Consider the following 12,028-nt stretch of genomic DNA (forward strand, 5'->3'; position numbering starts at 1 on the left):
CCGTCAGTATATTTATTTCATAGCAGTAGAAAAAAAACAACGTCTATTCTAATTATTATAAATTGCCCTTTCTACAACAAATACCCACAAAATGAGTTATTAAGGGCTAGGAGATAGATAGATAGATAGAAAGATAAATAAATAGATAGATAGATAGATAGATAGATAGATAGATAGATAGATAGATAGATAGATAGATAGATAGATAGATAGATAGATAGATAGATAGATAGATAGATAGATAGATAGATAGATAGATAGATAGATAGATAGATAGATAGATAGATAGATAGATAGATAGATAGATATATAGATAGATAGATAGATAGATAGATAGATAGATAGATAGATAGATAGATAGATAGATAGATAGATAGATAGATAGATAGATAGATAGATAGATAGATAGATAGATAGATAGATAGATAGATAGATAGATAGATAGATAGATAGATAGATAGATAGATAGATAGATAGATAGATAGATAGATAGATAGATAGATAGATAGATAGATAGATAGATAGATAGATAGATAGATAGATAGATAGATATATAGATAGATAGATAGATAGATAGATAGATAGATGAATAGATAGATAGATAGATAGATGAATAGATAGATAGATAGATAGATAGATAGATAGATAGATAGATAGATAGATAGATAGATAGATAGATAGATAGATAGATAGATAGATAGATAGATAGATAGATAGATAGATAGATATATAGATAGATAGATAGATAGATAGATAGGTAGATAGGTAGATCGATAGATAGATAGATAGATAGATAGATAGATAGATAGATAGATAGATAGATAGATAGATAGATAGATAGATAGATAGATAGATAGATAGATAGATAGATATATAGATAGATGGATAGATAGATAGATAGATAGATAGATAGATAGATAGATAGATAGATAGATAGATAGATAGATAGATAGATAGATAGATAGATAGATAGATAGATAGATAGATAGATAGATAGATAGATAGATAGATAGATAGATAGATAGATAGATAGATAGATAGATAGATAGATAGATAGAAAGATAGATAGATAGATAGATAGATAGATAGATAGATAGATAGATAAATAGATAGATAGATAGAGTATGCAGCCACCTGCAGTGTATCTAATCAGATGAATACATAAATAAATGATTTCTCAACTTTTTGTTATAAAAATACTTCTGCGTACAGATAAACTGTAAAACAGCAATTTAACTTTTTTTAGCAAAGGCTAATAACTAACAAGATTTGTTTTTCCAGTGTGGCTTTGAAACCGATTAATATCCGCTGGATTAGAAAAGCTTCTCAGAATCACTGAAAAATCATGTTAAGCATCGTATTACAGACAATTTTCTACACATATTAAAATAAAAATTATACCAGTTTCGTTAGCCCGGGCCTTCGGCCTCTCACATCTAACAAAACTGGTTTTGATCTTATAATTTTTCATTAAAATATCCGTGGAAAGCTGTCTATAATACGGTGCGATAAATAACTCTTATCATATTAATAAGATTACTTGCAGTTAAATTTCTAACTTTGCGTTAAAATTTTGTTTCATAATAAAGTTTTATAGATTAACAATGGTAATTATTTAACATATTTTTTATGTAAATATCTCTCAATATATAACTAAATTATCTCGTTGGTTGTTCAAGAACCTAAAAACACTTTTCTTAGCTATCTTAATATTATGATATTTAGCTGTTTTGCAAGGTATAATTTAGCGTAAATTATGAGATATTCAAAAGTAAGATTTTGAAAAGGGGTGTTCACTCATTTCCACATAAATCGTGTTTTTCAGTATTTTTTAAACGAAGACTGTATACTGGCCTGTCATTGGTAATTTAGTCTGTGTAATGGCCTAACATTGGCCATTTTCTTTATGTGACATCATTTTTTATAGACATTATAAAGATCTTCGATATTTGCAGAAATATCTTATTTCTAACATGATATTTTCGTGAATATGATTGCACACCACTGAGGTGAGGGGGGGATTTTTTGCTCAATTCATACTAATGCCATGGTATGTGCACGTGCCATTAAATTTTCTTATAATGGGTGAGGGGGGGGGGGGTGACTCCCTTCCCCATTATGACCCTCTTCTTAACACTTATGCAGATTATGAGAAGGGCAAAATTACAGAGATATAAAGGGATAAGACAATGGCCGATAAATTGATGTACATCCCCAAAATTACCACTTCTGTGGTTAACGTTTGGACACTCCACTTAGTGAACCAACCAATCAAATCCATGTCCCCAAAGCCAAAAAGCCAAAAATAAAAGAAATTGTTAGTGTAAACGTTGGGGACTAGTGTAAGAAACAGCCCAATGTCACCTACATCCCTTGCAAAATTAGTTTAAAGAGTAAAAAATCTGTAAAAATCAATATAGTTTGAATGCAGATATTTATTTAAATGATATATTCTCTGAAAAAAACTGTTTCTTTTCATTCTCCGTTCAAATCACCTATTATTTTAATTGGGTTGAGATGGATCAATACCTTTAAAAACTTATTTAACGATGAAACGTTTACCTTGTACTAAAATGTAGAAAAACAGTATTAGTTATTTATCACATATTATATGAGAACCCGGTATTAGTGTCTTAGAAATTATCTTAATGACGTAACTAAAAACGAGGGATTAGAGGGGAGGTGGGAAAGGTAACCCCTAAAAAAGAGATGGATAATAGAGGTGATTGATAATTGATAAAGAAAATGTAGGAAATAATTTATACTCTCTGTACTTTCTACCATAGATTAATTAATTTGTATTTTCTAGACAAGGATGACAACATCCATAAAAACGAAGCACAAAAATCAGAAGGTAGAACAAACGCACAATAGCTAGAGTGTCAGAACTTAATAAGCAGAATATTAATTTTGAAGTCTAAATGAAATTGCACATAAATTTGTTGCAAAATTGCGTAAATATAGCATACAGTAAAAGGACATACTTCCGTGCAAAATTTGAAATCAATAGTATAATTCTAATATGTCTAATAAATGTTGTCAAAAAAAAGGTTGAAAAAAGTCCGCATATTTGATTAAATTTTTCTTAAAATCCGCATATTATGTTGATATAAACTATAATATATTATCACTAGCAGTAACATCACTAGAAGCTTTTAGGGTGGTAAGGGGGAAAGTTCATTCTTCCAATTTTCAATTTAAGTTTTAAAACAAAGAAGTAAAATTGCGGAGATGGTACTTTTTTTCTAGGTGTTATTTTTTTTGGAGAGTGGAGAGCCCTCTTCCTAAATAGTTATAAACTTCTCTATACCTATAATAAGCTTCACTGTAAAGAAGAACCCTTTAGGTTCAGCGGTTAACAAGATCCGTTGCTACAGTCAAAAAAAGCTTAGCTTACTAATTTATAATTTTAAAATCTAGAAAAATAAATTGGTTTATTAAATTGGACTCTCTCCTCCTCAAGTGCCCCAAGAGGCCTCTAAGGCGTAGCCGCTAGTAATAGGATACAGTAACAAAATGCTAATCCTTATATCAAAGTAAAAGAATGTTTGTGTGTGTGTGTCTATTTATATGGAAGGATCTTCCTAACTAATATGCTTCTCCTTTGCAGGGACATAGATCATAGGTCATGGGAAGGTTTTTAACTATTTTAGGATAGGGTACCTGCACCCTCACGCGCTTAGAAAAAAAACCACCAACATTTTTTAAATTTTTTTCTTTTAAAACTAAATTGTCCTTTTAAGTATATCTGTCAGACAGACAGACAATAAATATATGGAGCAGATCTGTATAAATATAAGGTATCTTGACTAAAACTTACAGCTGGCTATCTAAAAAAGCAGTTGAGAAAATAACATTTCTCCAACAATAAGGTTTTTTAAGCATGACCGACAGTCAGACAGACAAAATAATGTATAGAGTAGATGCAGGGGGGGGGGAAGGGGTGATTACTTGAGGGCACCCTCAAATTTTGGAAGTCGTTAAGTAGATGCACATATATCTTGGGTATAGTCCCTTTCATGACAATGCCTCTTAAGGGACGTTTGTTTCTTGGTATTTTCACAGTAGATTTTATCCTATTTCTAGCCACTGCGGGGGGGGGGGGGGGGCTCTATCCATGCGGGGCCATTTTTCTAACCCTGCAGGGCAATCACCTAACCTAACCTAAAATAATCCATCAAAAGCTACTGTAAAAAAAATACATTAAAACACCTCTTAAAAGACCTTTTCACTTAAAATTTCAGTTGTCTTTCTTCAATAGCAGCCAAAAAACACACAAAGCATGTTTTAAATGGACGTACTGACTTTCTGTTAACAATGATAGAGTTGCTTTCTAAATTATACCTAACTGTCATAGGAATCATCATGAAGAGTTTGAAATTGATAGGATAATTCTAACATGTCTTGTTTAATAATCTAAAATCAATTAATAATTTTATCTAATTTCAATTTCAATTTATCTATGAAATAAATGTAAAGCTGTACAGGTTAAGGCTACTATCTGACTCAATACATTTCTTTTTCTCCTCTTTTTAGCAACCGAATGAAAGTAATTCTTTTCAATTCCAGATAATTATAAGAATTGGTAACATTTGCTTATATATTTATTTTATAAAAACATAGCAAAAAAAATAATAACCGTATTATAATACAGGTATTAAATATTTATATACAAACAATAAAATTGAATATGAATAAAAATTAAGGATAGATCAATCAAATAATAATTATGTACAGTGTCAAAGGACTAAACAATCTTGTGAGAGGTAATATAACTTATGCATTTTAAAAAGATATTTTTTAAATAGACTGATTATTTAAAGACATATTTGTTAAATATGTTGCTCTACTGGATATCATTACCCTTGTTAGAATGTACCATTCATAAAGAAGGTTATTTTTTAATGGCGAAACTGTTTAAGCTAGCTTTTTTAACAATTACGTTCAAATTCCGTTAAATTTATTGATATAAATAATCTAATAATTGATTGTTTTGTTTTTATTCGTAATTGTCTTTTTTATATATACATTATTATGCTTAATTAAAAATTTCTGATAAACATCTCATTATATTTAAAGAAAAATTAGCTGTCTCTAAATTTAATATAGAAATAAAATTATTATGGAAAATCAATTGATTTTTCATGGTAACAGGTATAAGTTATAAAATACAGACGAATTTATAGATGTAATCTTGAAAAGATAGCTTTAATTTAAAATGATAAATATGCGTTATTTTTACCAAAAACTAGACAAAACCCTTTTTTGTTGTTGTTGATAGCAATATCTTATTTCTTTACTCTCGTTTATATATAGTTTTAACCTAATATCTTTTTATTTAATTGTTATTGGTTTGAAATTTTGACTAAAAAGCTGGCTTAAAAAATAGCTCATATGTGATAAAATATATAGCATTTTGCGCTAACTTATGAGGGGTTTATACAATAAGTATAATTATAAAAGCAAATATTTGAAAATTATTTAAAATCATTCAATGTTTAATGTAAGATTAAGCCAATTATTAATCACGAAATTACATATAGGTTTTTTTTATTATTTTGCTAAATAATCTATAAAATATTTACACATTGTAAGTCAACTCTTGAGTTATGTAAGAAGTACAATATCAGCTGATAGATCTTATTTCAATTTTGAAAGATAATTTTATAAAAAAAAATAAAAAAAAGTTGATTTTGTTTTTTAAAAGTGAGCAAAAATAATGTAGAATTTTTAGAAATATTTTTAATATTTTTTAAAAGCACAAAAAATCTTGATTTCAGGCCTATATTAACAATTCTTAAAAATCCTAGTAGTATCGACACATCCTATTTTTTTTACGTCACTAAGATAATTTCTAAGACACTAATACCGGGTTCCATATTATAGACAGATTTCCGCGGAAATTAATGTAATTTTTTGATTATAAGTTTAGAACCGGTTCTAATCCAGCGGATATTAATTAGGTTCGAAGTCATACTGGAATTTTTTACCTTTTTAGTCTCCATATAGTTTATTTTTCTGTTTTAAAGACATTCTTTACTAAGAGTAGCTACCAACGGGCCTGTGATACTGAAATAGTGAAATGGATATAGAATATACGTGGATATTATGACAGGATGAAAATTTTCGTCAATTTATGTTGCTAACATGGACACATCACTTATTGGTCAGTTCGTTCATTCAGTAGGAGTGGAGTGGATGGGATTGGCGGTTGATATTGGGGGGGGGGGAGGGCTTTAATTTAGCCAGCTACAAGTTTAACTGATAATTTGGTGTAAGATCCAAGTAATAATAAATCAATTGAAATAGTGTATACAAAGAAACGAAAACGTAATATTTATTTGTACTTATTAACCCTATGACATTTTAGGTTAAAATAATGATTCATTTGTGGTGATATATTGCTATAGAAAATTACATGGAGGGAGGGGAGGGGTCATTAGACATGTTTATTACACTAGTTCCTAAAGTTTTATAAAGTTTTGTCTCATCGACTAAATGGACTTTTATTAAATTTTGATTGGTTGTATCTTTATGTTTAGTGTTTAATAGTTCCAATGACTAATTGTAATCTACAGAAAATGTAGTTTTTTTAATCATCATTGGGGATGCACATTAACCTATCGGTCATTTTCTTATCCTTTTAAATCACTGGCAAAAATTATTAAAGATTGCTCTTAAAGGAAGCATATTGTATTTAATTTTTTTATTTACAGAAAAATCTCAATTGAGTCAGTATTTCTCTTTGAGATTAACTGGTGCTTTTTTGTCATCTGGCCTTATTTACGGTTCATATCATAGTTCATTTATGACAACCTAGCGGGTATGCTTCTAAAAGCCTATATTGGCACTTGAGATTAAGGGGGGATCGAACTCCAATATTCAATTCTATTTTTAAAAAGATGGGGTCATTTTATTCTCATGGCGATTTCTCTTCGGAGAATGGTGGTTCAATCCACTAAAATATCTAAAAACCTGTCCAGGACCTGTGAGATGGATGGTACATTGTAAAGGAGAACCATATCAGTTCAGCTAATAGTGAGAGATCCTTTGGTATAAATAGACAGAAAGAAAGTCTCATTAACATCCTGCTACCTTTTTGGGGGGTTAGGACTGAAATAAAACTTACTATTTGAAAAACTCTTTGAGGAATCATCATGTAAGGTCTAAAATTGATAGGACAATTATAAAATGTCTAAATTAACGGAAAAAGTTACAGGCGTACAAACGGACAGACTGACCGACCGTGTTATAGAAAAGCCTCAGTATTAAAAATAGATAATCTTGTTTAAAAGCAGGTATAGGTCATGTTAGGGTGCATATTATCAAATCAAAACATACGCTTCAGTTTTACAAAAATAGAGCCAGCTTTAGATTGTGACAAAAACACTTTACAAATATATGCAAGAATTATGTACAGTTAAGTCTGTCTAAGTACAAATAGAAAAAATTTAGGTATAATACAAAAAAATAAATGTATAAGACAGCTACCTGGTTCCAGTGGTGGGGACCTTTTTTCGTCTGCTAAAAAATTGCTTTCTGCTCTTTTGTAGTGACTTGGTTGAGTTAATATTTCGACGAAGACCAATCTGCATTACTTTTGTGTCACTTTTGATTCCTGTGACGTCATAAAATGAGAAAGATGAGAGGAGAAGTGGAAAAGAAAACCCTTAAAAAAGAGATAGAGAATATGACGTCAAAAGTGGTGCAAAAGTAATGCAGTTTGGTCTTCGTCTAATATTTCTGACTCTATTGGCTTATATTTTAAGACCCAATTGAAAGTCGCCCTGTGAACATGCAGTTATTTAACACACAAAGTTTTATAACATCTCATTTGTTGATTCAAAGATTTATTATTCATTAAATTTAAAATTAACAGCGGCCAAAATTTGTAACCAATAGTTTTAGTCAACAGAGGTTTTTTTTTGTTTATCATCATTAGGAAAAAGGTGTATATTTTGTTTGGGGAAGGTTCAGTGGTAAATTGTAATCTAGGCTATATAGGAATTTTTATGTACAAATAGGTAAACTACGATTTATGTCTCTTTAATTTTGGTACAATTTCCTTCTATTACTAGTATATTACCCTGAAGAACCGTTTGAAGAACCCTTAGTACACATAAAGATTTATAAGCCTATAGCAATCTATATTCTTACTAAAGGAGCCCTACAAAGTTTAGTAGTGACTATATAAAAGTTTTTATCTCTCTGTCTGTAATACTGCTTTGTATTTAGTTCTCAGTCCTTTCTCTTTCTGTTTGTCCACCTTCTGTCTCTCTCTCTCTTGTCCTCTTACCCTCACCGCCATTCTCTCTCGCTATCTCTAATTTAAACACATGAATATACTTTATATCCCTCAACATCAAAGCAAATGTTTGTTTAGGCTTATTACTTCAAACAGCTTCGTTAAAAATGGACGAAATCTTCCTTGTTTTAACTAAAAATTTGAGGGGGTATTAAATTCAACAAATGCAAAATATTGAATTTAGCCAACTTTTTCTTGGAAAAACTTGAAAATATATGCATTACGCAATTATACCTTCACTTAGATTTTTGCGTAGCACAGATAATCTATAGATAACACCAGTACGTATTGTTGCATTTTGTTTCTTCTCTACAAAATTCTTTGTTTTTGAGGGATTTAGAAATTATAATATATACATTTAAAACTTTATTTTATAAGTGAATTAAAATTAATTTTAAATATTTAGTATTTTTTTTCTTACATATGATTTTTTAAATAAATGCAATTTTAAGATAAGTTTTCTCATAACCTTGTCAAATTACAAAGATATTAATACTTACAACTTTCATTTAAGATAAATTTAATTCAGGCTAACCAGGGCTAATTGTGTAGCGACCCTCAGGGAACTTGAGGGATAAGACAATAGACGAGAAATTTATGCAAATCCTTAATAACAATAAACAAAATTAACCCATGATTAGTTTGATTACAATACTAGTTTGAAATTAACCAGTCCAAAATCGATTAGAGTACACAAAATTTGAAGCCAACGAATAAGATAATGTGAAAATAAAACTTTGAGTACCAGTGTAATTTACAGTCCAATGTCCCCTCCCTCCCTGGTAGCCCTGGTAAAAATCACAGATCAATAAAATTAATCTCTTTTTTTTGTGTTAAGCATTAATATTTTATTATCCCATTTCAACTTAGATTAATCAGGGAAAAAGGAATAGAATATTATGGAGAAAAAAGAGTTATTGTTAAACCAGGTGGCTTTAGAAAGCCAAATGAGCTGTTAATTACACTAGTCCCAAAAGTTTTACAATACCGTTTTCTTATTCGTTGGCTTAACAACTTTGGGGATTTTGGTTGGTTTATAGAGTTGAAAGTTCACTAGCCTCCCTTTTTTAATTTCATATTAGAAAAAATAAATTTAAAAAAAATTTTTTAGGGGGGGGGGGTATTTTTTCTAGAGACGATTTTTCTTGGGATGGTGGTGAAACCTTCCCCCAAAATAGTTATAAACCTTCCCAGAACCTATGAGAAGCTACCCTTTTAAGGAGGACCCGATCGGTTCAGCGGTTAAGGAGATCCTTCGGTACAGACAATCACACAGACAAACAGCCACACAGACAGACACACATCCTGTTACTTTATTGTAAGGATTAAAACCTTCCCAAACCTTTCCATGAAAGAAAACCGTAATTGTGTCCTAATTCTTACATAAAAATAACTGGATCTATGTGTGCTTGTACCGAAGGATCTTGCTATCCGTTGAACCGATATGGTTCTCATTGACAATGTAGCTTTCCATAGGTCCAAGGAAAGTTTATAAATATTTCGGTTGGAATCTTTTTTGAACTAAAATAAAAAAAGGCTTTAGGTTCTCCTAGAGGCCTCTAGGGACACAGTAAAGGAATAATGCCATACTACCTCCTTTATCTATCTTTTATTCCTGGAGTAAAGACAAGTAAAACATTTAAGGCGTAATTTCTTTTATTTAAAGATTAAAATTTTAAAATCAGGGTAGGTTGCTTTTCAGGTTGGAAAATTATGTATCTAACTAGATTGATTATTCTTATTTGGCAGATGTACATTAGAATATGGCCGTAGGAATATTTCATTAATAGAAAGACAGTTGTGCCTTTTGTATTAACCTCTTCCATTTTTGTCGTACCTCAACAGATCTCTTAACACAGTTTTTCATCACGAATTTGAAAAAAATTTGTTTTATGTCTATTTGTTTGTGGGGAAGACAAAGATAGTCCCTCAAAAAATCAGCAAAACGAGGGATTATCCATCTCTTTTTTAGGGGTTTTCTTTCCCACTTATCCTCTCGTCATACCTTATCTTTATGACGTCATTGAGTGACTTTCTTCGTCTCCGTTTGTGGGGCCTGTTATCCATTCCATAAAAATAATACCCATGTTAAGAAAGAAATAATCTGTATCTTAATATGTCTATTGCTTTTTGTAAGTTAAAACCTGAAAGTAAAAGTCTTTGATTTAACGTTTTGCCTTAAATAAAACTTTCACTTTTAAAATAAGAAACCTTACAAAATTTTTAAAAAGTAAAACTCACCCCTCTTGTATTAAAGGTTTTAAAGTAATGGAGGGGGGGGGGGGTTATTTGGTAGTTTTGTTGCTTTAGGTAAGTTACGGTTATATTGGATACTTGGTAAACCCAAAGGGTTATAGCACCGCATGGAAGATGTCGGTAGGGTTAGCCACCACCCTCCACACATGTTGAGCATCGTAAAAACTACCCCTCCCACCTGCGGGCATTTCGATTTATAGATTTGCTTTGCTACTAAAAATATAATAATCATCTAAAAATTATTTATCAGTTTAATTAGTTTTAATTCCATATTTTTTTATTTAAATAACCATGGAAAATTGTTTGTAATCCGATGCTATGTATGGCTAAGAACCAGTTCTAATGCAGAGGACATAAATCGGTTTCGAATCCATACTGGAAATAATATTCCATCAATGATTACTTTCCCAAGATGACAAAGTTTAAGAGAAGCTAAATTACCAAAAATCCACTCGTAAAGTCGTGAAAAATGAACTGAAATATAAAAAGTAAAGATCTGATGATTCAAAATTTTTACATCACGTTCTAACTACAGCTGTTGCTAGTTAGAATAGAATAGAATTTATTAACTAATGCAATACATTTAAATTATTAAATATACATATAAAATCATATTTTAAAAATTGCATAGCAAGGAGTAATTAAGCCTTGGAGTAGGCCGTAAATTTACCCCTTTAATTGATTTCATTTATTATTTTATTTATAGCGAGAATTACAAAAATTATTTATTATATAAAGATATTTACACAAATTTAATAGATCAATAATTAAGTGGGTTGACTAAATAACTATTTACAGTTACAGAAGTTGGTACAGATTTTATTTCTTACAGGAAAAGCATTTTCTTTTGTTGCAATGAAATGATTTATAATTTAAAAAATAATCTTTTTTAATCATGGACAATGATTTCTTTACAGAGTCTGAAAGCCTTATTTCATTTCTTAAGTTATTCCAAAGTTTTGGAAATGACACTGCTGGAAAATATTCAAGATGTTTTGTTTTAGGTATACTTATCAGTAACTTTTTTGATCTCTGAGAAGAAAGAACTTTAAACATGTTATCAAAGCTTTCTGGGAGTTTCTTATGAAAAAATTTACTTATAAAATTTAAAATGTTTAAATTTACCAAATCATCAAATTTTAAGATTTTAGATTGTCCAAACAAAATTTCAGTGTGTGCATTATAATTAGCACCTACAATAATCCTTATTGCCCTTTTTTGGTGTTTTCTTATTTGATCAATATCTTTACTTTTAGAGAGACCCCATGTGATATTAGAATAATTTAAGTGAGGCAAAATCATTGAGGAATAAATCGTTTTCAAAGTTTTTGATGGGAGAACATTTTTTATTTGATTTAATGCATATAGAGAACTAGAAACTTTGTTTTTTACCATTTTTGTATGCTCATTCCAATTGAGAAATTCATCAAGATGTACCCCAACAAATTTAAAAGACTTTGTTTCATT

At 30.0% G+C, this 12,028-nt stretch overlaps 1 protein-coding gene across 1 annotated transcript in view; it reads right to left on the reverse strand.

The window, feature by feature from the left end:
• LOC145321464 (cohesin subunit SA-1-like) overlaps positions 1-10,372 on the reverse strand; it is a 30,729-nt gene extending 20,357 nt beyond the window's left edge. Inside the window, exon 1 of the mRNA XM_080162885.1 lies at positions 10,311-10,372. Within this exon, the coding sequence (XP_080019011.1) occupies positions 10,311-10,372 (62 nt within the window). The remainder of the gene's footprint in view (positions 1-10,310) is intronic.
• Positions 10,373-12,028: the final 1,656 nt, after the last annotated feature.

Source organism: Acartia tonsa, chromosome 6 (genome assembly GCF_053477335.1).
Source record: "Acartia tonsa isolate MP-2025a chromosome 6, ASM5347733v1, whole genome shotgun sequence".
In the NCBI taxonomy this organism is placed as follows: domain Eukaryota; kingdom Metazoa; phylum Arthropoda; class Copepoda; order Calanoida; family Acartiidae; genus Acartia; species Acartia tonsa.